This window comes from Sturnira hondurensis, unplaced genomic scaffold (genome assembly GCF_014824575.4).
Source record: "Sturnira hondurensis isolate 20B ecotype Veracruz unplaced genomic scaffold, ASM1482457v3 Scaffold0004136, whole genome shotgun sequence".
Classification (NCBI taxonomy): domain Eukaryota; kingdom Metazoa; phylum Chordata; class Mammalia; order Chiroptera; family Phyllostomidae; genus Sturnira; species Sturnira hondurensis.
In genome coordinates this window covers 14,632,614-14,659,163 of record NW_028076767.1, presented here as the reverse complement: position 1 = coordinate 14,659,163, position 26,550 = coordinate 14,632,614, and the positions used below count along the sequence as shown (strand labels likewise).

The 26,550-nt window shown below is 36.7% G+C and overlaps 2 protein-coding genes across 6 annotated transcripts in view; one reads left to right on the top strand and one right to left on the bottom strand.

Moving 5' to 3' along the window:
- Positions 1 to 14,313, bottom strand: ORMDL1 (ORMDL sphingolipid biosynthesis regulator 1). 3 transcript variants are annotated; one of them, XM_037043768.1, is made up of 4 exons: positions 14,184 to 14,313; positions 12,358 to 12,538; positions 6,997 to 7,148; positions 1 to 1,560 (listed from the first exon to the last, which is right to left on the bottom strand). In XM_037043768.1, exons 2-4 carry the CDS (start codon positions 12,529 to 12,531, stop codon positions 1,425 to 1,427), a joined length of 462 nt encoding a protein of 153 aa, XP_036899663.1. In that variant the 5' UTR covers positions 12,532 to 12,538; positions 14,184 to 14,313; the 3' UTR covers positions 1 to 1,424. The 3 variants fall into 3 exon arrangements, with proteins under 3 accessions (XP_036899663.1, XP_036899662.1, XP_036899664.1); XM_037043767.1 differs by having other exon boundaries at positions 14,188 to 14,313; XM_037043769.1 differs by lacking the exon at positions 14,184 to 14,313 and adding an exon at positions 14,004 to 14,121.
- A 92-nt stretch (positions 14,314 to 14,405) lies between these two features.
- Positions 14,406 to 26,550, top strand: part of PMS1 (PMS1 homolog 1, mismatch repair system component) — an 89,398-nt gene continuing 77,253 nt past the window's right edge. Inside the window, exons 1-2 of one of the 3 annotated variants that reach the window (XM_037043765.1) lie at positions 14,406 to 14,519; positions 24,192 to 24,343. In XM_037043765.1, coding sequence (XP_036899660.1) covers positions 24,212 to 24,343 — 132 coding nt within the window. In that variant the 5' untranslated portion in view covers positions 14,406 to 14,519; positions 24,192 to 24,211. The remainder of the gene's footprint in view (positions 14,520 to 24,191; positions 24,344 to 26,550) is intronic. The other 2 variants (XM_037043763.1, XM_037043764.1) reach the window with 2 other exon arrangements.

Genomic DNA, 26,550 nt, shown 5'->3' with positions numbered 1-26,550 from the left:
TACACCAAAAGAAGTTTTATTGAAGTATAGATTACTGGTTATTTAAAAACACATGGGAAAAGACAAAAATACACAGAAATTATCATACAACTGATTTCTAAAGTCAATACTCTTGAAATACAAAACAATGATCATTACCCACAAAAGTCAGTTTATTGTTTTAATAAACTGGTCTATAATTCTTTTCACTCAATTTGGTTTACAAATGTTACTGGGTTTTCTCAGTTTCACCACAAAGATCAGAATTTTGGTTTTTGGATGTATTTACTTCTCAAAGTTGTATACATATTTATTTCTTGTAATTGCAGAAAATTACAGGAAGTTTTTCTAAGTCACAAGAATTCAGTATGGTTGCTGCTTTGGAAATAGCTGGATTATCTACACAAAGACTTATATATTTAAAGTCAAAATGCTATTGGATAAAGTATGAAGATTGAGAGCAGGAAGACTAAGAAAGGATGCTGTTATCTTTTACTGCAGATCTGCTAAAAAAAGCCTCCATTATTTACTTTGGTACTATTGCTGGAAAAGTAGTTGCTGCCAGACCACAGGTTGGCTATATAGTTGTCCATTTTATATTTACTTTTCTAAAGAATAGCAGGCTTTAATAATTAGATTGCTCAATCAAAGAAGCAGAGACTTTTAAATTACCATATACTTTAACTGTATGAAATAAATTATTTTCTGAAGTAGTTAGCAGCCTTATGTCTGCAAAGGCAGCAAAACCCGCTTTGTTTCAAAATTAGAAGGCTGACTCAGAGGCTGTTTGTAAGATGCCTAGTTATCTTCTATCACCAAGCAGCTGTGAATGTGGACCTTCATAAACTCAGTAACTTTATAGATGTAAAAATGATCTTATCCATCAACATACAATGTTGAATCAACAAAACGAAAAAAGTACACTCATAAGGTAGAAATTGGTTTGTATGAAACAAGAGGGTACCTATATCCTCTTATGTAACACAAGAGGTATATGTAATAAAAGCGATCTACAGTAAACTTGTAAAGAGATGATTTCGATTTACATATAAGTCAGCTTAAACCAACCTGAGTGATTGGAAAGTTTCTTCTCCTAACATAATGCCCATTCGTTATAAGCTAAGCTGGTCTTAATTTCTTATAAATCTCCTATTTTCTTGTATTTATCTACTTCACCCTCATTTTACAGCCATTTAATTTATAAGCTGGGCCTTCCCAGTCTGCCTATAAAGACTCTCATCAGAATTATACCAGGTGCATTAAACACAAGCAACCTCTAGTAAAAATCTGCACTTCAAAACAGCTTATGAAGAACCAGCAAAAAAGCTCTCCAATGTAAATACCTCTCATTTCAAACCATCATAGAAACAGTGCAGTTTACTAACCACTCCTTCATTACAGGCAACTCAGTAGCTGTAAAAGTTTTTCTTCAGTTTCAAAACCTTTCAATACTTGTTAATTCCAAAGATCCGAACACCATGTAGCTGTGGCATTTTGGGGATTAGCACACTCAGGAGAGAAGCTGTGTTTAGGATGAAATGAGTTGGATCATACTTCGTATAGAAACTTGCCAGAAAATATCTGTAGAAATATAAGTTAAGAGTATATGTAACATCTAAAAACAAAACCAGAATTTTTTTAAAATTTAAAAGTAGAAAACAAGGCCACTGAAACATAAATACCTAAAGGCAGAACCATTTTTGAACACTAGAAAAAAAAAAACAGTTTGAGGACCTAAATTAATTTTATTTAGAATTTAAGTATTTTTTAATAGAGCCATATATGCACATTTTGTACTTCTGCAATTATGTTAAATGCATTTAATAGAATACGTTTGCTACTTAGCATCCTTTAGAGCAGGCTTTCAAACTAGGATTTATATCATCCCTTAAATTTCAGGCATTTTGTATTTATGTGTATGTTTCTGAAGAGAAGATCCAGATCGAAAAGATATACCATATTCTCTTGAGGGTTTTGTGATCCACCAAAGGATTAAGAACTGTAAAGCAGTGAAAAATGGGGTTAGTGCATTAGTACAATTAATATCTTTGAAGGAAAACAAATACTTAATTGCCGGTTTAATGGTCTCATTTCCATTCTGTTGATAAACAGGTCTATGACCAGTTTAACTGGAAACTTGAAAGACACTTGTAAAATTACAGTTGTTTTGCTATAATTGAACACACATACATACTCAAAGACACTCAACATTTGAGAATTTGTTTTAACAAGCCTAAGCCATCTGTAAGACCATAAATCATTGAGTCAGAATGTTTAGTTTTACCCAAGGGGTACATCAAAGTACAGACACATCATCTGGCCCCTAATATAGACAGGACTTAAAAAAATAAAACATTATAACTAAGAAGTTAAGTTTGTATATGGTTGTTTGTCTAATTTGTATTTTTAGAGTACACAGGAAAGTATACTTACAGCTTCTCTGCTAAGCACCATCCTTAGGTTCTCATAAGGGGAAGTAAGTATTTAGATATAGTTAAAAAAGAAAAGCTTTTTTTTCTTTTTTTTTTTTTAAGAAAAGCTATTTTCAAGCCTCATGAAAAATATCAGCCCTGGCTGGTGCAGCTCAATGGATTGAGTGTGGGCTGAGAACCAAAGGGTCGCTGGTTCAATTCCTAGTCAGGGCACATGCCTGGGTTGCAGGCCAGGTCTAGGTAACCACACATTGATATTTCTCTACCTCTCTTCCTCCCTTCCCCTCTCTCTAGAAGTAAATTTAAAAAATCATTAAAAATAAAAAAATAAAAAAAACGGAGAGCTGTATACAAAACCATCTAAATTGAGAAATTCTATCATCTTCCACTTCACAAATCATATAGTCAGAAAATTCTTTCTTGAGAATAATCCACATTCCTTAATCTTTACTCTAAACCCTTTCTTCCTGCTTTCCTATACTTCAATGAACAAAATTAGATACCACTTGCATTTAGTAAGCTTATTTAATTTCCCATCACTATTATGGTTTTACTCTATAATCTGGTATGTTGAAAATAATAAATATTCTCAGAATGGCTTCTCCTTATCATACAGTAGCATATATTCCCTTTATATCTTCTAATGGAAACTGTGTATAGAGATTATATGAAAACTACTTGATTCTTAAAAACACTGGACAAGCTTCTAAGAAGATGAAACACTAAGTGGGAATCAGTATAATAGTGTTCATCTGCCAAAAGATATACTGCAAAGAGACTGTAGTAGAAGCTAGAAGTTTACAGATCCGTCAGGGCTATTGACTCCAAAGAGGTACAAGGTCTGGGGCAAAAAATGTACCTGAGACTGTTTCTTTATCTAAAAATCTGGGATAACATTGCACATCCACCTACCTGACAAATAATGATCAAATAGAAAAATGTGAAAGCACTCTGAAAAGTATCAATGCTATGTGATTTTAATGCTGTTTCTTCAGTTATGTAAGGAATTTAATCAAACAATACTTGAAATCATGCCTATGGATCAAAAACATACTTTTAGAAATATAGTTTAAAGAATTAACTGTTAGATTCAAAACCATAAAAATCCTAGAAGAAACTACAGGCAGTAAAACCTCAGACATTTCTCATAGCAATATTTTTTCTGATATATCTCCTTGGACAAGGGAAACAAAAGAAAAAATAAACAATTGGGAGTACATTGAACTAAAAAGTTTTTGCACAGAAAACAGTCAACAAAATAAAAAGACAACTCACTAAATGGGAGAACATATTTTCTAGTGATGTATCTCATAAAAGGTTAATATAAAAATTTTATAAAGAACATGTTAAAAAACTCAATAGCGGAAAACAAACAACCCAATTAAAAAGTCAGCGAAGAACCTAAATAGACATTTTTCCAGAGGACACATGGATGGTCAACAGACATATGAAAAGATACTCAAAGTCATGAATCAACAGAGAAATGCAAATTAAAACCACACCGAGATATTACCTCACCTGTCAGAATGGCTATTGTGAATAAGTCAACAAACAACAAGTGTTGGCAAGGATGTGGAGGAAAGGGAACACTTTGTTGGTAGGAATGCAGATTGGTGCAGCCTCTCTGGAAAGCAGTATGAAATTACCTCAAAAAATTAAAAAGGATCTGCTTTATGATCTAGTGATTCCACTTCAGGGAATATATCCAAAGAAACCTGAGACACTAATTCCAAAGAATATATGTATCCACTATGTTCTTTGTAGCGTTATTTACAATAGCCAAGATTTGGAAGTAGTCCCAATGCCCATTAGCAGATGAGTGGATTAAAAAACTATGGCACATGTAAACAACAGACTACTACTCAGCCATAAAAAGGGGAAATCTTACCCTTTGTGACAGCATATGTGGACCTAGAGAGTGTTATGCTAAGTGAAGTAAACCAGTGTGAGAAAGACAAGTACCATATGATTTCACTCATATGTGGAATCTAATGAACAAAGTAAACTAACAAATAAAATAAATTCAAAGATGGAGAACAGGCTGACAGCTGCCAGAGGGGAGAGGTACTGTGGGGCTGGGTAAAAAAGGTAAGGGGAGGCCCTGGCTGGTGTAGCTCAGTGGATTGAGCTTGGACCTGTGAACCACACAATCGTGGTTCGATTCCCAGTCAGGGCATATGCCTGGGTTGTGGGCCAGTTCCCCACAGGGGACACATGAGAGGCAACCATACATTGATAATTCTCTCCTCTCTCTTCCCCTTCCCCTCTAAAGATAAATAAATAAAATCTTTAAAAAAAAGATAAGGGGAGAGCAATGGGGAAAAAAGTGGGACAACTGTAACTGAACAGAACAATAATAAAGGAAGGGAAGAAGAAAGAAAAGATTGGCTAGTGAAACAGATTTTTAGGTTGTATTTGAGATCTTGCTCCCTGGCTTATGCAAAAAAAGAAAAAAAGGTAAATGGATAAGTAAAAAAATAAAGAAACAAAAACAACAACAACAAAAACTCTCATGGATGCAGACAACAGCATTGTAATTAACAGAGGGGACGGGGGCTGGGGGAAGTAAAACAATGTGTAGGGGGATAAATGGTGACGGAAAGAGACTTGACTTTAGGTGGTGAACACCCAATACGATATACAGATGATGTTTTCTAGAACTGTATACCTGAAAACTAAATAATTGTATTAACCAATGTCACCCCAATAAATTCAATTTAAAAAAAAGAAAAAATAGAAATATTGATATTGTACACAGGTACATCTCAGTTCACCACTTTTGTGATAGCATTTACTGAAAATTCATCATGTCAGGCTTTTATACACGTATTATAATTAAACCCTCAACATTTTAGAGATGAGGAAACTGAGGCTTTCAAGAAAATGGTCAAGTGACATAGCTAGAAAGCAGTATAGCTAATATCCAAAATTAAAGCTGTCTGAATAACCATTATTCTTGTTATTGTATTTCACTTTGTTATACTGTACAAATCGTTTTTCTTTTGGCAATTGTTTTCATTGTATAAAACAAAAATTTAAAAACTTCCTCAAAGTGCTATAAATATACAAAAAATGAACCTACTACTTTATGATCAGTTTATTCTTTTTATTTGAAATGCCTTCCCTTACTTGAACACCTATCCAAAACCCAACCTCCATTAAATTTCAGTTTAAGGAATTCTAACACTTCCAAGAAGTCTTTCCGGCTACTGCACACTGCATTGATTCTATTCATTATCTATAAGCTATGTGGTATAGACAGTTTGATGAAAATATATGTGAAACATGTATTATTACATGTAAGCAAATGTACTAAGTGTAGAATTCAGAGCAATCTATGTACTGACAAATTCTTTGCAGAAATAAAACATAATAACACATAATATAAAGTCCATAAACAAGAGATATGTAACAACTGCTATGGAAATTCAAAGCAGAGAACTATGGTTAAAGGTTGGGTGCTCAGGAAAAGACCTCACTGAAGATCTAGAACTCAAATCTTGAAAGAACAATAAGACATAAATTAAGAAAGAAGGAGGCATTTCAGGTAAGAGTAGTGATTTGGACAAAGGCATAGAAATAGAACTACACACAAAGTACTCAAGAAATGCTGCTCAGAAGAGCTTGACACAGTTGGAGTTTGGTGGGGCTAAGATATGAACATTAAAAAATAAGGTAGGATCCATTTTGTGGAGGGCCCTGAATATCAGGTAATAGAAAATTAGACGCCAGATACAAGGTTAAATGCTTTACATATAAATGTTGTATCATGTATTTCTTATAGCATCAGAATGAGTAGGTGTCAGGGGCTAGATTTTTATTTGTGAGCATATCAAACTGGCTAAGTGGTAGAGGATTCAAGCCAGATCTGACCTATAAATAATAAAAAGGCTAACTTTTCTTTTCTCTAAACTAGTGAGAATTTTTAAAACATGTAATACCTGACTATGTAGTCAGGGGTACTGACCTCTTTTCTCTTAGAATGTCAAATAAAGAAATGACACCAGCCAAAACAACAATAGCTGCTTGGTGCGAATGAATCAAAATTATAGTTATTTTTTTTGTTAAATCAGCAAAAAAAATTTTTTTGGTGTGCCACAGAATTTGAGTAATTAGTTTATGTGTGCCATGAGATGAAAAAGGTTGAAAATTGCTGCTCTAAATTATTCTCTCTCTAAAGCAGTTTGAACATCCAAATGGGGCAGGTGGTCAACGAAATTTGTCTGAATACATCCAAATCCTTGTTTAGAGAGATTAATCTGATAGTAGAATATAAACGGTTCCTTGTTTAGTTTTCTTGTAAGCAACTTCCAACAACGAACCAAAATGTATTTGATCTGTATATCCTAGATGTGTCTAGGCACACTGATGAGCATGTAATGTTGTCTCCATATGTTATTGGCTAGAGTGAAAACCCATTTATTACCAGCTTGTTAAAGAATTTGCCTGTAGTCTGTACTCTATCTGTAGCTATTTATTGACAGAGGTTTTCAACAAACTATTATTTCTAATTCGAATCAATTTAATAAAACACTAGCTTCCTTTCATCCAATCCCCCTCATACCTACAAATTTCCACCACTTACAGAATTATTGGAGAAATTGTGAAAAACTTCCGTGAAGACGTAAACTGCACTCCATAGTCCAGTTGTTCCCAATGAGTTAGGAGCCTTGCTTTTCCCTGGTCAGGAGTCTCAAAAGGTGTTCCCTTTACAGCATGCAAAAACACATACATTCCCTGGAAAACAAACAAGGGAATATATAATTAACATCAAATACAAAACTGGTATCTATCAGTAAGCATGAAGATAGTTCCAGACTATTTGTGACAAGGTATATGATTTAACTCACAGGTCAAGTTTTACGCTTTCATATTCTTTTGAAAATCTGTGGACAGTTTCTTCATAGTAAAATAAAATTTCCAGGGGTATATAAATGTTATTTATTGAAAACCAGTAAAAGGTCAACCGGAAGTAACCTGCTTTCACCCTTTATTAAATTGAAAATAAAGAAAAAGTAACATCAGAGTAACCTTATATTACCATCTTTAGATTTTCTAGCACCTTTCCTATTAGGATATACCTAATCCTGGCCCCCAATGTGTAGGATAGTTTAGAATGTCATATTAGTAAATCTGATATTTATAAAATGATTTAAAATATACAAATGGGTAAATAAGCAAATAAAGTCTTTATCAGAAAAATGGTTTTGAAAATATTTAATATTGACTGTTTTTGTCTCAATACTTTTCTTCCAAAGCAACAAAGATGGTTTGATGTAATGTCAATTCAATTTGCTTTTACCTCACCTGTCAGTTTTTTGGTCACTACTGAGTCTCAATGGTGTTTCCATTGTAGTTTTTAAAAATTAAAAACAAGTTTACTGAAAGTCAGTCTGTTTAGTGGTATCTTTAAACATCTTGTTTTTGTGGTTAACTAGGAAAAAAACAATGTATACCAAATTTGGTTTCCTTGAGGTTAGATATCCATTCAAATGGATAGGCAGTGATTCATCACAGGATCACCGCCTGAGGAACTGGTAACAACAATAAAGCCTACATATTATCATGAAACAATTTTTCCCACTAGAAGTCATGACTTATGTCATTTTTTTCTACTACCACTTTTAACAAATATATGGGGGAAAAGGAGAAAAATTAGTGATTTGAAATTTTATATTATTCCTATAGATTAAGAGAACTCTTATTTTCAAAACTTAGTCTACTTCGTTATTCCATTAGGCAACTCAAAAGCTGTTTAGCTGCAATAACAGCTAAGCTATACAGAAATGGACTAACATTCAACTGGATTTAGCTCAACATACATTTAATAAGTTGATCAAATGTATGGGACACAGGACATGCATGCATATATGAAATTGAACAAAAACACATAGCCTTAAAAATGTTCAATCCTCTGGCAAAGGGAAAAAAAGATGCATAAACAGCTAGAATGTAGGGCAGCATTGCTATGAATATTACAATCAAGGTACTCAGGAAATGCAGAGGTGGAATAAGTTCCTTGTTGCCGAGGCAAAAGCCTGATGCTACCTTGTCAACTATCTCATTCTTGAAGGTTCAGCTCAAATGACAATTGTTTAGTGAAGCCTTTCTTGCTAGTAATAACCTCCTAACTGCGTGGTTGAATTTTATTGCTAATACATTTACCATAGCACAATACACACATTGTGTTGGAATAGTTTATGTTTGTTTTCCCATTAGCCTGAATACCTCAGGAACAAGGGCTGGTATACAGCAAGTATTAGATATTAAGCCAAGATAATATAAGCGAAGGAATGTCTATTCCGTAAGCACAAGGAAAACATTTTCACATAGGCTTCAAAGGAAACTATAAACAGAAACTGTATGCTTTCAAATTCCCAAGAGCGTGTGACCAAAAGCTAAGTCTATACTCTAGACCATGTAATGTATTAGAATTATCGAAGAGAACAACCCTCTCATTATTTCTTTCAAACCACATGGACTCACAGTAGTCATAATATATGTAATATTCTGTTTATTTTATATACTCTTCTCAATGAAAAAGAATAAAACCTTATCTGACCACAAATATTCTACTCCATTATTTTTATTTTTAATAGTTTTTCTATGAAATTTTAGTGATGATGATTTATATCCACATCAAAAGAATTAGGAAAAAAGTATATAGCTCAAATATTTGAGAAATATTTACTGACTCAAAATGAAAGGGATTATCATTCATTTTAAAAGGTGGGTAAAACATTCAGCCAAGTATTAATGCCTCTAAGGTGAATGGTAGCACCAAAGAAAAACATTCACTACAGATTTCTACTTACTGTATGGTTTTAGAAAGGCAGAGACTGTATTTTTTTTTCTAAGCAGAAATAACAATTAGGTCTACTTTCCCATATTTAAAAAGTATTTGGCATGCATTTCACATTTTTAATTGGTTTAATGTAGGCTGTCTTCAAAAGAAATTTAAATTTGGAGTCATATAATTGCTACAGCTATGTCTGGTTAGTTAGCTTTTTAGTGTCCTGAAGTCAGCAGTTTGCTTCTCTACATGTTGTCTATTTCCTACCCTTTGTCCATTACCTGTGCCTCAATTTCAGTCAACCAAACTGAAAACATGAGGAGGTGAAATGAGTTCTAAAGTATATTTAATAAATGTGTCATTGAACAACTAATTTATTCAATAAAAATTTAAATGGGTATTTGGAGATATAACAATTAAAAACAAAAGAGATAAACTACCTATTATAAAACTATCATACATACATGATATAAGAATACAGCATGTGAGTTTTCTGGCATCTTGGATAAGGTGATAATTGAATAAAGTTTTCCTGAACAAATAGGAATTAGTCAGGCAGAGCAGGAGGAAGGGAGGGTATTAAAATAGAAGAGGCTGCCCTGGCTGGTGTAGCTCAGTGGATTGAGCACAGGCCTGCGAACCAGAGGATCACGGTTCCATTCCCAGTCAGGGCACATGCCTGGGTTGCAGGCCAGTTCCCTGCAGGCCAACTCCCAGCAGGGGACACACAAAAGGCAACCATTGATGTTTCTCTCCCTCTCCCCTTCCCCTCTAAAGGTAAATAAATAAATAAATAAAATCTTAAAAAAATAAAATAGAAGAGCCTAAGCAAAAGAAAGAGATGAGGGCAAGACGATTTCCAGTATTGTTAGAACACAGCTTGTATTGGAAATAGGCTGAGATGACATTAAGTCCCTTTCTTGCCTCTTACACAGTTACCAACTGGTCTTATATTCCACACAAGGAACTTAGCATTTTACTGTGAATGTAACAGGGGATCATTGAAGAATTTAAATAGTGTGACTTGAGCAGACACGCATTTTAAAGCTATCACTCTACCAGGCTGGAATGGACGAGAGTAGAGGGGCACCAAGGAGACCATGTATCTATTGCAGCAATTTTCAAACGTTTTCATCTCATGTCACACATAAACTAATTACTACAATTCTTCAACCCACCAAAAATTTATTATATTTTTTGACCTGACAAAAAATAAGTACAATTTTGATTCTTTCACACCACAGCTATTGTTGTGTTGGCTGTTGTCCTTTTTTTTATTTGATAATCTAAGGGAAAAGAGGTCAATGCCCCTGACTAAATAGTCAGATATAACATGTTTTAATAATTCTTGCAGCACACTGGTTGAAAACTGCTGAACTACTGGAGGGACTGACAAAAAAAATGAATTATAGCAACACCGGTGGGGATCAAATTGAGAAATAGTAAAGCGGAACAGACAAGGATTTGCCTAAATGAGTAATAAAATATAGAAAAATGAGTTACCTTAAGACTAGGGTGACCATGTCTGCTGGTTTGTATGGACAACCCTGACTTACACGTATTCTGTTGGAGTAGTTATTACCAGAGATCCCTTTTACTCTACTCCAGTCTCAGTTTGGACAATATACTGTATTAATCACTTTTCCTTTGACATTCAGCTATCTGGCTTGGCTTACTGGACACAAAGTGGTGCCTTTAAATTAGATTAGGAACAAAGTCAGAGGAACAAATTGTGGGTAGAAAGGAATAGATAAGGAATGGGTTCAATTTACACTTGTTTGGTTTAATGTGCAAGGTGATCCAGTAATATTAATATGGGCATCATTCTTCTACACATAGAAACTGAAAATATGGAATAACTTAGAATATACAGAAGAGATGAAGAAAAGAACCTTAGGAAAAGACAAGGCAGGAAGTGCAAGAGGAAACAGAAAAGATCGGAAATATATAGAGAAAAAAGCAATAACATGAAAACCAAAGGAAAATAATTCCGATAAAAGGATCTGATTAATGACAAATATCTCAGAGAGATTATCATTTAAAAACAGTGTTTGCCCTATCAAAGTCTATTACTGAAAATGGACTAAGTGCACATTCACATATTTCTACTAAATCATCCTTGTCCTTCTCCAGTCAACTTTAAATACTCTCTGGAAGAAATAAAATAAATATTATTAATTAAAAAATCTATTTCTCTTACATTTTTCTGTCTTAATTCTAAGTTCTTAACTTTTTGGATATCTTTAAACAAATATGTAGTTAATCTGGATTCAATTAAAAGTCTCAATTAACTGGATTTCTCTTCTTTCATTCCAATTTAATAAGCTGTTAAAGACAAGAAGAGTCACTATCAGGTTTATTTTTTCAACATACAATTCCCAAGGCCGCATAATATGGTCAGTAGAGTTGCTCAAACTTCTGATACTTTGTAAAGTTATCATATAACATAAAAGAGTGATAACCAACAGGAAGAGGCTAAGGTACCATAAGATGCTGAATCATATAAAATATGATTAAGCTCAAAATTTCTATACAGAAGTAGGAAAGTATACTTATATAATTTATTAACCAAAAAAAGTAACTACTTCTTCTGAAGTATTCTGGTTTATCAATATAATGTAGTTGGTTAATTAGTGTCAACATATTTGCTAAAATGACCTACTATTTTCTAGATTCTATAAAACCAGAAGGAAAAAAATGTCTTACTTAGAAAAAGGGCCCAATGTTTAAATATAAAGTGTCACAGGAAAATACAATCCCATTCCAGACTTAAATTCTTCAAAGCTATCATATTTATTAAAAATCACTGAACTGCACTTTCAATGGGCGAATGTTATATTATGTAAATTATCTTATAAAACTCTTTAAAAAGTCGCATATTTTTCTTTATAAGAAAACTTAAAGCTTTTTAAAAAATTGTGTTTAAATACACTTAAATGTACCATATTAACCATTTGTATGTGTACAGTTGAGTAGCATAAACTACATTAACATTGTTATGCAACCATCACCACCATCCATTTCCAGAACTCTTTGCATCTTGCAAAACTGAAACTGTACCCATCAAACAATAACACCCCATCCATTCCTCCCCTAGTCCCTAACAATTAAACCTTAAGCTTTCAAGTGTTTTTTATAAGGTGAAATTCTTACCAGATTATGTATAACATTTGTTAATGTCCATGCAACAGGAACACTGAAGAAGGGAATACTGAGTAAGACAATATGAAGCAAGCCAACTCCCAGTGCATATGTCAGCCACATACCCCGGCTGTTCATTACCCGGGTATTTGGATTCACCTCGCTGTGGGCAACTCCAACATTCATGTTTACTCTGTGGGAAAGCAATGAAATGAATCAACCGTGACATAACTAGAAACTTATATACTCCTAATTCTGCCTGATGAAATAAGTGTGTTAACTAGGATTATTTTTCCTAGTTCTGAACACCCTCCAAAATATGCTACTTGCAGATGCTGTCAAAGGCAGTAAAGAATTCTTAACATCTGACTTTATGGTAAGTCAAACAAGACTTATTTTATGGTTCTCAGTGAAAAAATAGTAAAAACCCCTTCCCTAAAACTTGTCTTCTAGTATGTCGGTTTTACTAAATGAAATAATGGGCAGGAACGCTCAAACTGAAAGAGAAAACCTACATTTTCTTATATAAGGAGAGCAAAGAGAAAACTCAAGGGCTAAATCTATCAACAGAATTAATATAAAGAAAGCAGAGCTGACCCAGCCAGTCTGTTTCAAGTAGCCTGACTCATAGCTCATGTAATGTTGTATCCACAAGGAGCAGTCCGAGTTCAAATCACTCCTTTTGAATACTGAAACTGGGAGGAACACAAGGTGCTGGAAAATTTACATGGTCAAGGGATAAGGTTTGTTTCTCAGTCTCCTGATAAAATTAAGTCAAAACAATAGTCTTTCTTCTGAATATTTTAACTCTAATCAACTATTTTTCCCTCTTTTTTAGGTTCTCCTTTTCCCCTTTTGCGTTCAAGATGAACAACAAAGGAAGAACTGGTAATAAGGTCTCAGTTATCTTAATGATGATGCTTGCTTGAGTCTAAGAGTACCTTAAGCAAAATAAAACTGTCCGGAAGAATGCCCATCATCCCGTCAAAACACTGACCAGTGAGGTTGGAGGGGGGAAAAGAGAGTAAGATTATATTAGAACAGATCTGATTTGAAAATATATAAACCCTTTCAATTACAGAGTTGGCATTGAGAGAGTAATTCTCATAACTCCATCCAACAAGTGTTTTCGGAGTACAATGTCCCCTTCCCTTTCCAAAAAAATATCTATAGAATTCAAGGCATCAAAGCTCACAGGGACGGCAGTTGGTTACATTAAAACGAAGCTAAAATTTCACATCTATAGGCGTATTTTTTATCTAAACACCCACTATGTAGCAAACACTATTTTTACACGGTAAATTATACTCGGAACATACAATCACTCGAGATGACTTTTCCCACTTTCCATATGGGGGGAAAATGCTCCAAAGAGCTGGAAGGCAAAGGTGGTGTGGTACTGACCCTACCCTCAGTTCAGAAAACCTTTCCGAGGAGTCTCCCGTGACACCCTTAAACAATGATTTCAGCCAGAGAAAAGCCTCCTGGCTTAGACCCTAACGGTTCCTTGCGGATGACAAGGGGTCCATTGCCTGCCAGTCAGCCACCAGCAGCCTTCCCCGACTGTCGGAGTTCCCCAGATAATGGAATTTAGCAAAAGCCCCTGCTGCTACCCCTGCAGCACATCCCCGACCACCCCTCACTTCCCAGAGCCGCACCGCGATCAGTGCCGAGGCACAACGACAATCATTTGGGGTGCAAGCCTCAGGGGCCACTTGGCCAGCACCGCCAGACAGGGCGTGCGGACGCAGCCTGAGCCCATTCTTCCCCCTTAGGCCAACTGCATCGCTCTCGCTGCTGGCGGAAGCACATCCCCGGAGCCGTTCGCGCCCACTCACCCACCGTCCCCACTCCCGGCTGCCGATTCAGAGGAAGACCAGCTCCGCAACCACGACGTCTGTTCTAGACCGAAGGCGAGTGGTCAGCTCCAACGCAGCTTAGCTTAGTTTGCGGAAGCCCTCAGTTACGAACGCGCTGTCAGTGGATTGGCTGCTTGCAGTGCCAATCCCACGTTTCCCGAGCGGGGCGGGACTAAATGCTGCGCGCCGAAGCCCGCTCTGCTGCGCGCGCGCTGAGGGGCTTATCCGGCGTCCGCAGAGCCGGGCTTGGGCTGAGGGCGGACGGAGACTGTTCTGCTAGTGGATGGTAATTACCCACCTCGCGCGAGCAAGAAGGTAGTGTCGTGTCGCTAAGAGACATTCATTCTTTTGTTCCCATTTGCTTGGGCCCCTCTGCCAGCAACTTCCCCTTGTCCGTACGCGAGCGCCGCTGGCCTCTGTGGGCGCCCCTCCCCCGCCCCCACCTTGGGGCGGGAAGTCGGCGAAGCTGGACCGGCGGGCGCGCACTGTTGGAGAGCGGTCTCTGAGCCCGACAGCTTTGGTCTTCACAGACTAATTGTTTAAGCTTCTGCTGCAGCCAATTACTCAGATCCTTCGGGGTGCAAGACTCAACGTTGTTGTTTGCCAGGCATAAACTCCAACCCCTGACAGCCANTCGCGCGAGCAAGAAGGTAGTGTCGTGTCGCTAAGAGACATTCATTCTTCTGTTCCCATTTGCTTGGGCCCGTCTGCCAGCAACTTCCCCTTGTCCGTACGCGAGCGCCGCTGGCCTCTGTGGGCGCCCCTCCCCCGCCCCCACCTTGGGGCGGGAGGTCGGCGAAGCTAGACCGGCGGGCGCGCACTGTTGGAGAGCGGTCTCTGAGCCCGACAGCTTTGGTCTTCACAGACTAATTGTTTAAGCTTCTGCTGCAGCCAATTACTCAGATCCTTCGGGGTGCAAGACTCAACGTTGTTGTTTGCCAGGCATAAACTCCAACCCCTGACAGCCATAACTTGTCTTGCGGGTGGTATTTTATAATACTGTGTGTTGTGGCATCATACAAACGGTGTAAGCAAACTCTTTTCATTTAATAATTTTTATTAGTGTCTTTCTGGATTTCTCCACACGCTGAAGTCAGGCATCTATATTACGGTACATGCTGAGGAAATATGGGTACCAAAAATTGATTGTATTTGAGAACGGAGAGGAAAAATCAGATTATTTGGAGTCATGTATGAAATCGAATGACATTACTTAGAAGTGCACAAAGCTTGTCATTTGTGTTGTTGATACCTTTCAACAACATTTCAAAATTGGTGTAAGAGAATGTTGACTATATGTGTATATTTTGCATTGCTGTTGAACCTGTGAAACAGTTATTTAAATTATTTCATTGTGTTTTAAGGTATTAAAACGGTGGTCTTAAATACCTTAAATACCTTAAGGTATTTGTCCTTAAGTGTTTTCCTTAATCACTTTTCCTGGTCATTAGCACTCTTTCAGTAGTGTTTTGATTTCCATCTCAGCAAGCATGGAACACTGATTCTTGACATCCAGGGGTGTCCAAACTTGGTGTGTCTGAGTCACACTGGAAGACAGTCGTCTTGGGCCACACATTAAATACATTGCAACACGTAATCACAAAAATAATCTCATAATGTTTTAAGTAAATTTGCAATTTTGTGTTGGGCCACATTCATAGCCATCCTGGGCTGCATGCAGTGTGCAGGGCTGCAGGTTGGACACCCCTGCGTGCTGTAACTTTTAAGCCTGATATCAACCCTTCACCTTTTCCAAATATGCAGTTTGTTGCACATACGGTAGAAGGCTGGCTGTGTTCCAGAAGTTATGCTAGGGAATATAAGATTAATATAAAATGTCTGTCCTCAAAGAACTCTGAACCAGTAGGAAGGGACAGAAGAACAATAGTTAGAATAACCTGTGGTGAGTTTTGGGTTAGAAATAAGGAAAAGGTGCTGTAGGAATACAGAGGAAAAGATGCTTAATCTGTTGGGGGTGGAGGTGGAGGACCATGAGAAAGTCTTCCTTGAGAAGGAAGGGAACCTTGTGAGCTAAGGAGTAATGAGAACAACCACATTAAGAGAGAGACATTGTATGGTATGACTTTCCTACTGCGCATCTGGAGAATAGTGCGTTAAGATTAGAAAGACGGAGGTCTATTTGTTAAGGACTTTGGACTTTGTCTTAATAGTAGTTGAAAATCTTTAGAAAATTTTAAGTAGTATAGCAACATGATAAGATTTATAGACAGAACTCTATGGATGGTTGAGATTTGAGGCAAAATATCTATTAGGAGGTTATTGCAAAGTATAGGGGGAAATGTTGAGGAGCTGAACAGAGGCAGTAGCTATAAGGTATAGGAAGGAGAGGACTAGTTTGAGAAATACTTACGTAGTAAAGATAGTTAAAATTTGGTGGCAGGATGTAGAGAGTAAGGAGAATTTGTAGAATGACTTCAAGGTTTCTAATTTTGCCTTGTGAGACTGGATGAGCATGGTGTTTGGAGTCAAACATACTATAGTGTACGATTGTACATCTGTCACTAGTTGTGTGATCTGAAACAAGTTATTAAGCTTTTAAATTCCATTTATGATGGAGGAATGATAATATATGTAGGGGTGTTGTGAGGACTAAATAGGATTATATATAGGAGGAGGGACCCCCCCAAACCAGAATTTATTTGTAAAGAATTGTGTGTTTATTCTGTCATGTTTAAACTTTAGTCACCTTCAAAGTACTGTCCATTCGATTCAGTACACCTATTGAAATGCTTTTTTCCACTGCTCAAAACAGTTTTTGAACTTGTCAATTTCAATGCTTTTTAGTGCTTCTGCCAGTTTTTGTTTTACCTCTTCCAGATTGGCAAGACAGTTCCCTTTGAAGACTTTTTTCATCCAGGAAAACAAAAAATAGTCTCTCAGGGTAAGATAGGGCACATAGGGAGGATGGGACCCCAGGGTGGAAGTGCTCATGCCATTTTTTATCAAAAACTGCTGAACACTTTGCGTGTGGTGGGAATGCTTATAAATCACCCACCGTGCAATGGGCAAGCATGTTGAAAGAGTCTTCAAAAAAAAATTTTAGTCAAGCCTAATGCAGCCTCTCACAACAAGGCCAGTTGGTACACTGATACAGATGGGTTCCCAGAACACTCACTTAGTGAGGGAAGGCTGTACTTCCCTCTAGAAGATAATTTTGGTTCTTTTTTGGGCCCCTCCTCCTATAAAGTTGCTTATGTTAGCTACAAATTTTATCAAAAAGAAATATAAGAAGCAGGTTAATTAGAAAAAGATTCAGAGACAAGTTTGCGACATGTTAAGTTTATTATGCCTCTAAGTCATCTAAATAATGGTATTTTGAAGGTACTTGGTAATCAGGCCCTGTTCTGGAATTTAGAAAAAAGCCTGGTTAGGTGATACTAGAGACCAGTTAAAATAGAATATGTAAAGGGAAGGAGTTAAGACAGTGGTGACTTGCTGGGAAGGAGGACAGTCTTCCTAATGTTTACACTGGCATCAGGAAGGTGCTGATAAAATTCTTTTTATGACCCTTCATTACTATTAATGAAATGTTTGCTATGAGTGACATACTCTGATTATTCTGTGTTGCATACAGAACTCTGCATTCAAAAGTTGTGTAGGTTAAGACAAGGGTGTGTAAAGAACATCCAGTGAGTGATGGAAGCCAAGTTTTTGAGGAATTTAATGGAAGGGAATGGTCATTACTTACTGGTCCGGTGATCAAAAGGACCGTGTTATAGATGCTCCTGGAACTGGTTCTGTAATAACAGGATTACATTAGGAGGAAATGGAGGTGCGTATGGGGTGGGACTACTGGCAAAGAAAGAATGAGATTTTTGACCTTGGTCACTAAGATCAGTGTATTATTAAGAGAAATAAAAAAATTAGCGGAAAGCATGGGGAGGGGAGTAGGAAGATAAGTTCTGTTTTAGAAATATTTATTTTGAAGCGGCAGTGATACTGATTGTTAGAAATGCTTGTCTTAACTTGGGAAGAAAGATTTCTTTTAGTGATAATAGATTTAGGTATCTATAACTGAGACTTTGGGTTTTAAGATGTCTAAAAAGAGAAGAGAGGGATTGGGGTATGCCCATATTTCTGGGAGGAGATTGAAGAAAACATGAAGAGATCAAAGAGATGTAGATGGAAAGATCCTTGAGAATTTGGGAGCATCATCAGTGTCGTGCTTTGGAAAGTCATTGGAAACTTGAAGAGAATCCTGGCAGTGGTTGTAGTATAAGCCATTTTGCAAGAGTTTTAGAAGGGATGTGGTGGTAGGGAATTGGTGACAGGGAATATAGATTACTTAGTCAAGTTTTGGTTTCAGAAAGGAAGGGAGGGTGGAAATTATTGGAATAAAAGTGTTGAGGAAAGCATTTTTGTTTCTTTATTATATTTTATTGATTACACTCTTATAGTTGTTTCAATTTTCTCCCTTTTGTCCCCCTCCACCCAGCCCCCTCCACTCCCTAAGGCAATCTGCACACTATTGTTCATGTCCATGGTTCATTGTATAGATTCTTTGGCTACTCCATTTCCTATGGAGTACTTCATATCCACATGGCTATTCTGTAATTACCTACTTGTACTTCCTAATCCCCTCACCTCTTCCCCTTTCATACCCCTTCCCATCCAACAACCATCGAAATGCTGTCTGTATCCATGATTCTGTCTCTCTTCCTCTTGTTTGCTTAGTTTGTTTAGATTCAATTGTTGAAGATACGTATTTATTGCCATTTTATTGTTCATAGTTTTTATCTTTTTCTTAAATAGGTCCCTTTAACATTTCATATAATAATGGTCTATTGATGATGAAGTCCTTTAGTTTTTTTCTTGTCTGGGAAGCTGTTTATCTGCCCCTTCGATTCTAAGTGATATCTTTGCTGGGTGTAGCAGTTTTGGCTATAGGTAGGTCACTGCTTTTCATGACTTGAAATGTTTCTTCCCAGTCCCTTCTAAAATGCTAAGTTTCTTTTGAGAAACTAGCTGGCAGTCTTATGAAAACTCTTCTGTAGTTAACTAACTTCTTTTCTCTTGCTGCTTTTAAGATTCTCTTTATCTTTAACCTTTGTCATTTTAATTATGATGTGTCTTGGAGTGGGCCTCTTTGCATCCATCATGTTTGGGACTCTCTGTACTTCCTGGACTTGCATGTCTGTTTTCCTTCACCAAATTAGGGAAGTCTTCTTTCATTATTTTTTCAAACAGATTTCCAGTTTCTCGCTCTTTCTGTTCTTCTTTTGGCATCCCTATAATGTGAATGTTGGACCTCTTGAAGTTGTCCCAGAGGCTGCTTACAAATCCTCATTTTGGAGGATTCTTTCTTCTCCTCCTCCTCCTCTTCTTCCTTCCTCTTTCTTCTTCCTTCTTCTTCTTTCTCTTTCTCTTTTCTTCTTCATTGCTTTTGCTTCTTTATGTTCCAAATCATTGATTTGAGTCTCAGTTTCATCCACTCTCCTGTTGTTTCCCAATAAATTGTTTTTTATTTCAATTTGTGTATTAGTCATCTCTGACTGGATCTGTTTCATGCTGTTAAGGTCCTCACTAAGTTCCTTGAGCATCATTATAATCTTAAAATCTGCATCTAATAGATTGCCTATCTCTATTTTTGCTTAGCTCCTTCTGGAGTTTTGATCTGTTATTTCATTTGGGACATGTTTCTCTGTCTCCTCATTTTGGTAGCCTCCCTGAGTTTGTTTCTATGTATTAGGTAGAGCTGCTGTGACTTCCTGTCTTGGTAGCTTGGCCTAATTTAGTAGGTGTCCTATAGGGTCCAGTGACACAACCTTCCCTATCACCCAAGCTGGGTATTCAAGGTGGGCCCTTTGGGTGGGCTGAGTACCCTGTGCTCTTGTAGTTGAGCCTTGATTGCTGTTGGCCTGTCAATAGGAGAGATTTACATAAGCCAGCTAGCTGCAAGGACTGAGTGTGACTGCTGACCACCAACCTCTACCCTCTGTGGAGGATCAGTTGTGCAGGGATAGGGTGGTGATGTTCTGACATGACCTGAAGCTGGCCACTGGGTGCAGATGCTCTGGGGTTTCCCAGATGGTGCAGGCCAAGGTCAGCCCCCACCTGTGTTTTGCCTGGGGCCACCTTGCCTCAGCTATAAAGCAGTCTGAGATGGCTACTACTTGTGCCCAACTTGAAGATTCCCAGGTGAAGCCAAGCTGTGAATCTAGGCAGACTGCTCCTAGTGCTGGGTCTGGGGCCGCTTATCGAGAGGTACCGGCTGGCTGTTGCTTATTTGATCTGTCGATTATTTGATAGGATTTAGCAAGTTGTGAAGGATGAGTCAAGCCAGCCATTCAAATGGAAAAGTCATGGTTAACAGCTTGAGTGGGCCTGTAAATTGGGTGTGGCAGAGTCTCTGGGGATCTCCAGTGCAGGGCAAAGAATGTTAGCCAGATTGATGGAGTCTCAGATATGGCCCTAGCCTGCTGGCTCTGGCTCTCTGCGGGGAGGGTTCAGAAATAGGACAGTGGCCTCTGTCCACCTTTCTGTCTGAGAAAAAGCTGTCCCCCAGCTCCCACCTTGATGCCAGATACTTCAGTTCCTCCCTGTATGCCATTGGTACCTTTCAAGCTTCTATTCCAGTACTAGAGCTCAGAGGGAGTGAGTCTGAGTAAGTCCAGTTTGGGTTCTTTAAGGGGAACTGCTTGGGACTCCAGAAATTTCTTCATTGACTCAACCCCTGCTGTGTTTTGCCACCAGAAGTTGTGGAGACCTACCTTCCTGGACTGGGGGGCCAGGTATGGGGCTGGGACTCCTCCCTCCTAAGATATCCCTCCCAATTTTTTGTCCGCCAAATGTGGATGTGGGACTAGCCAATTCAGCTTCTCTGCCCCTTCTACCAGTCTGAATGGATGTGGTTTTTTTAATTCTGTAGTTGTCAGACTTCCATTAAACTGTATTTCTGGTGGTTCTGAGTGATGGTTCTGTATTTTACTTGTAATTTTAATGTGGTTGTTTGAGGTGGTGAGCTGTGTTTACCTACACCTCCATCTTGACTGGAAGTTCTCTGTTTTTGCTATCAAGGCCAAGATGTCTGTGGGAGGGCTGGATAAAGAAGGTAGGTTGTAAGTGTTAGCTTTGGAGGAAGAGACATTGACCTCAGACTGAGGGAAGAAGAGTATGGATACAGGTGCAGGCATTTTAAGAAACCAGAAGACAGTGGTGTGGAAGAAAGAAGGTATATGTGAAGATAGAGTTCATGCTACCTTGATCTCAGTAAACTTGAAGAATCAGGAAGATTGGGATCAAATTAGAAACTGGGTAGTGGGGACAGGAGAGTGATAGAAGACTTTGAGGAGGGATTGTAGAGAATGAGACGATGATGGTGATATTAATGAAGAGATTGCCCAGAAACAGCGAAAGTTGAGGTGAGGCTAGGTTTATACCTCAAAGCTTGATTGATCATTATTTTTCTTAAGTTCTTGGGACTCGAAAACTAAGATAGATATCTCCTTGAACATAAGCTTAACCTAATGCTGGCCCCTTTCAGGACAGGGAGAAGAAATTCATTTAGAAGTTACAAGGAACTCAATTTAGTTCAGGTATATTGGGATCTTTTAACATATATATGCCCAACACTGTAATAAGTATTTTATTTACTTCTTACCTCAACCATATGATAATCATTATTACCTCCATTTTGTAGATTAGATGAATTTTAGATTTTAATTCCCTCAGCATTATATAGCTATTAGTATAAGGGCTGGGATAGAATCAAAAGCAATATAATTTCAGAACCTGCTCTGTTAAGTACCTTACCCAGAACTGTCCAACAGAACTGTACTGTAAGCCACACATAAAATTTTCAATTTTCTAGTAGGCACATTAAAAAGTTTTAGAAAATAAAATTATTTTTAATGTTTATTGTAACTCAGTATATCCAGAGTATTATTTGATCTTATAATCAATGTAAAAAATAATAAATTATTTTTCTATACTGATTTTGAAATCCAGACTGTGTAAACATGTCTCAATTTGGAGTAGTCACATTTCAAGGGCTCATATGGCTAGTGGCTACCATATTGGACAATGCAGCTCTATATCCTTAGATCTGAGGCCTGTCTGAAGCTTGGGGAGAGTGCAGAGGATGCCTTTTGCTTGTGATAGCCTTACTTTGTATGAACGTTAGGGTAATGAAGTAACCTGACTATCCACTGTTTTCCTGAGTTATTGGGAAATCCTCCCTACCTTTGAAAACCTTTGGGAGGTAGTTGTTCACAGCTATTTTCCTTAAAACTGGGTATCCATCAAACTAAGTCAAATATATAATTAGAAGGTAATTGTTAGGATTAAAAAAGAATTCCCAGTATGTGTGTACATAATCAACTGTCACTGTCATAATAATGTACATTGTATATGGCCTTATCATTTACAGAACATGTTATATATGCTTTCTTATTTGACCCTCATAACAGACCAGTGAGGCATTATCTCCACTTATACAGGTAATAAATTGATTTTGTAGAGGGATTTAAGTGATTTGCTTCAGTTTATGTGTAATAAAGATGAACCCCAAAACCTGTATTTTTAAACTCTGGTCTGGTATGACCAGATTTTTCTACTGTGCTAATCATCTTTGCCTTATATAGGACAAAATGTCCTTATATTTATTAATTGCGGAACCACTTAGAATTCAGTATGTTGGCCCAGAAATGTATCCCTTAAAATCCTATGTAATTGTCACAGGGACTATGTTGCATTTCTTGCTAGTTAGTGACTCTTCTTTTATGTGACTCTGCTAGTCTTAGGTTGCCTGAGAAAGAATCCTAAAAGGATACCTTTTGGTTATGTTTGTTTTGGGCATTGCTGTTTTTTTTGGACCTAGATTCCATAAGATAATCTTATCATGTGAGCATGCAACTAGTCATGGTAAATTAAGGATGTACCTAGTTTCTACCTCACATTTTTTGTCAAAGGAAACCTTGACCCTAGCAGAACTGCATGTTGTCAAGCTGATGTTTTATATTTTCCTGAAATCTTTTCTGAAGTTAGGTATTAAGATGGATGCAAACCCAACTCCCTGCATATTTTTTTAAAGATTTTATGTATTTCTTTTTAGAGAGGGGAAGGGAAGGAAAAAGAGGAAACATCATCAATATGTGGTTGCCTCTTATGCGCCCCCTGCTGGGGATCTGGCCCACAGCCCAAGCATGTGCCCTAGCCTGGGGATCAAACTGGTGACCCTTTGATTCACAGGCTGGCACTCAGTCCACTGAGCCACACCAGCCAGGGCACCCTGCATATTTTACATGTGGGATTTTCATATGAGATTTTTGTTGTTGTTGTTTTTTGTTTGAAAAGGTTTCATAGCTAAAACAATTACTAGCAGAGAGACTTTGGATGTATGGGTTGGATTGGCATGTAAAGGAACTTGAATACCAACGCAGAGATTTGAGCTTTATCATATTTTGGCTTTGGGGAGCCACATGATTAGAATGTTTTAGGCAGAGTAATGTAGAGTTACCTGATATGTCTGATACATGACTAATTCAGATTAATAGTAATTCTAGGGTCTAGATATTCTAGCTCCCAAAGAGCTCCATAGATAAACAAGACCTTGTAACTCATCAAAACATATGGATGACTAATGCTGTTTCAGCAAGACTCCCAGGAAAGCACATGACTGACATCTGCATCCCAAAGTGACAGTACCATTGGTCGTCCCTAGCCAGGCAGATCACATAGCACACTCATTAGAGCACAGTCGTGCTTATCCTTCTTCAGTTACTACCATAACATGATTTACCAACTAACTTCTCTGTGCTATAGTCTTACAAAATGGAGATAATAATGACACCTATTTCAAAGAGTATTTTAAAGAAATAAATGATTTAATACTGTATGTGCTTACAGTAGAGCTAGGCATACAGTGAGTCTCTATAAATGTGAGCTGCTGTTATTATAATTGGTGTTGTTAGTTATTTTAGGAATATTTAATAGTTTTTATTTTTACGACTTACATTTATCTTTTAGCTACTCTGCTAAAAGCTAGAATGAAACAGTTACCTGCAGCAACAGTTCGCCTCCTTTCAAGTTCCCAGACAATCACTTCAGTGGTCAGTGTCGTGAAGGAGCTCGTTGAAAACTCCTTGGATGCAGGAGCCACAAGCATAGATGTTAAACTGGTGAGTGTCTCTGAGAAGCCAAATATCTTGAAACAAAAAAGGCTGACAGGTATTTTCTCCTTATATCTATTACCTTTCTTTTCTTTACAGGTACCAGTAAATAATTTGGAGGACATTGGACCTTTTGTCTTAATAGTAAATTCTTAAAAGTAAATTTTAACTTAAATCAACATTAGTAACACTAAATTATGAAAGAAAATTATGAATGGAGTCCTTTATATTTAGGACTCCATTACATGAATTTAATGTGTCTGTATTTTCTACCAATAGTTATCCTAGGTTATTAGCATATACTTATGTATATATTCTTATTTGCATTTAATTTTTTCTGCCTAATCTTATTTCAGAACTGGTTTGTTGCTTGATAGTTTTTCAACTTTTCAATTTAAGTGCTATATATTAAAAAATTTGATTAATATGGCATGACATTCATGATTTATTACAGTTGTTTGACATGTTTACCTCTCCTATTATAAATTACTAGCTTACAGAAGCAAGGTACATATTTTTTTCATTTTTGTGTCTACTGTATCTGGCTAGTACCTGCTACGTAAATGGTATATAAATAGTGCATAGGCGGTGAATAAATTTGTTTGAGGGAATGTAAGAATACATTTTTGTAATCTAATTATCAAATATTTATATTATTTCTAGTATTACAGTATTAGAAATAATACTGATACAAATCTTTGTAGGAAGAGACTACCCTTTTCATATATAGATTTATGTCTTATAAAATCCTTATAAAAACTCTGAGTTAGCTACTACTATACCTACCTTACAAATAATTAAGGTTTTGAGAACTTGCTCAGAGTCAATTTGTCAGTCAAGTAGGGGAGCTGACATTGGAATTCAGATCTTTCTGACTCTAAATCCCATTCAAGATCTTTCTTGTGTGCCAGTGGTTCTCACAATGTTTGGGTGATCACACTAATTTAAAGAAGTTTGTTACTGGGCCCCAGAATTTCAGATTCTAGGTGGGGCCCACAAATTTTCATTTCTGACAGATTTCTAGTGGTTGCTGAGAACTGCTATAGTATACCATATTAAACCTGTATTTTGTTTTTAAATATAAGCTTTATTAACATTAATAATTTTAATAACAAAATTTATTTTAATAAAAAAATTTCTTAAACCCAAAGAAAGATAATCTTTTTTTGAGGGGGAAATTTCCTGCATGCACTTTAGTCTGAGTCTAATACAATTGATAGTAATTAAATATGAGTAGATAATTATGTCTGACATTTCATTTAAGAATCTTAAGCAGACAAACATACCTTGTTCTTAAAGTTCTGTGGAAGAAAAAGAGTTTTTAAAATTTGTGTTACAAAACCAACAAACAGAAGTCCTCTTTAAAAAGTAAATGGAAGTACACATTTTTATCTGGCTAATTTTATTCCCTCGACATTCATCAGTTTCTCTTTCTCCACTTTGTAAAGTTTTAAAATAAACAGTTGTGTTGTTATACAGAATAAGGCCTGTTTTATTATGGTTTTATACAGTAATAATTATCTTGGCTAGTAATGTTTTCCTAATTAGTTAATCAGGTTGACATTTTTTAAAACATTTGAAACAGATTTTTGTGTTTCTCAGGTGACTGGAGTTATTTGTATTGAAAGATTTGCATTTCTGTAGTTAATGATTTTAGATTGAAGAGAGATGAGGAACTGAATCTTGGGTGCTTTCCTTCAACACCTTGTATATCTATTTTATCTAAAAAGTACTGACATAAATAGTATTAAATAATTATAGGTTATTGAATAACCAGAGTCATTATAATTGTGGGAAGATTTTATTGCCTTTAAAATTTGCATCTATGGTCATACACATAAAACTTTGTGAAATCAAGTTTATAATAGAAGTTTAGTATCAAATTTAGAATGTAGTAGTTATAGAAAGTGATCACTATAGGAATTTAGATTTTGTTTATGCTGTGTATACATATTTTTAGTATTAGAAAACAGATACTAAGCTATGAATTGAGGGATTTTCCTTGATTTTTTAAATTAAAAACTCACTGAAATTGCCCAATTATATATATTTTCTCAGCAGTTTCTTGTTAGGCCACTATGCAGAAAGAATTAAATTTTAATGTAAGTATTTAAATTTCTTATGAAAACAGTAAGTAGTTCAAGGGAGAAAGTATTAAAAACCCAGGTTGAAGAATGGTAAGTGCTAGACTCTTTGTGGGTGTTATTTTTGTTGGT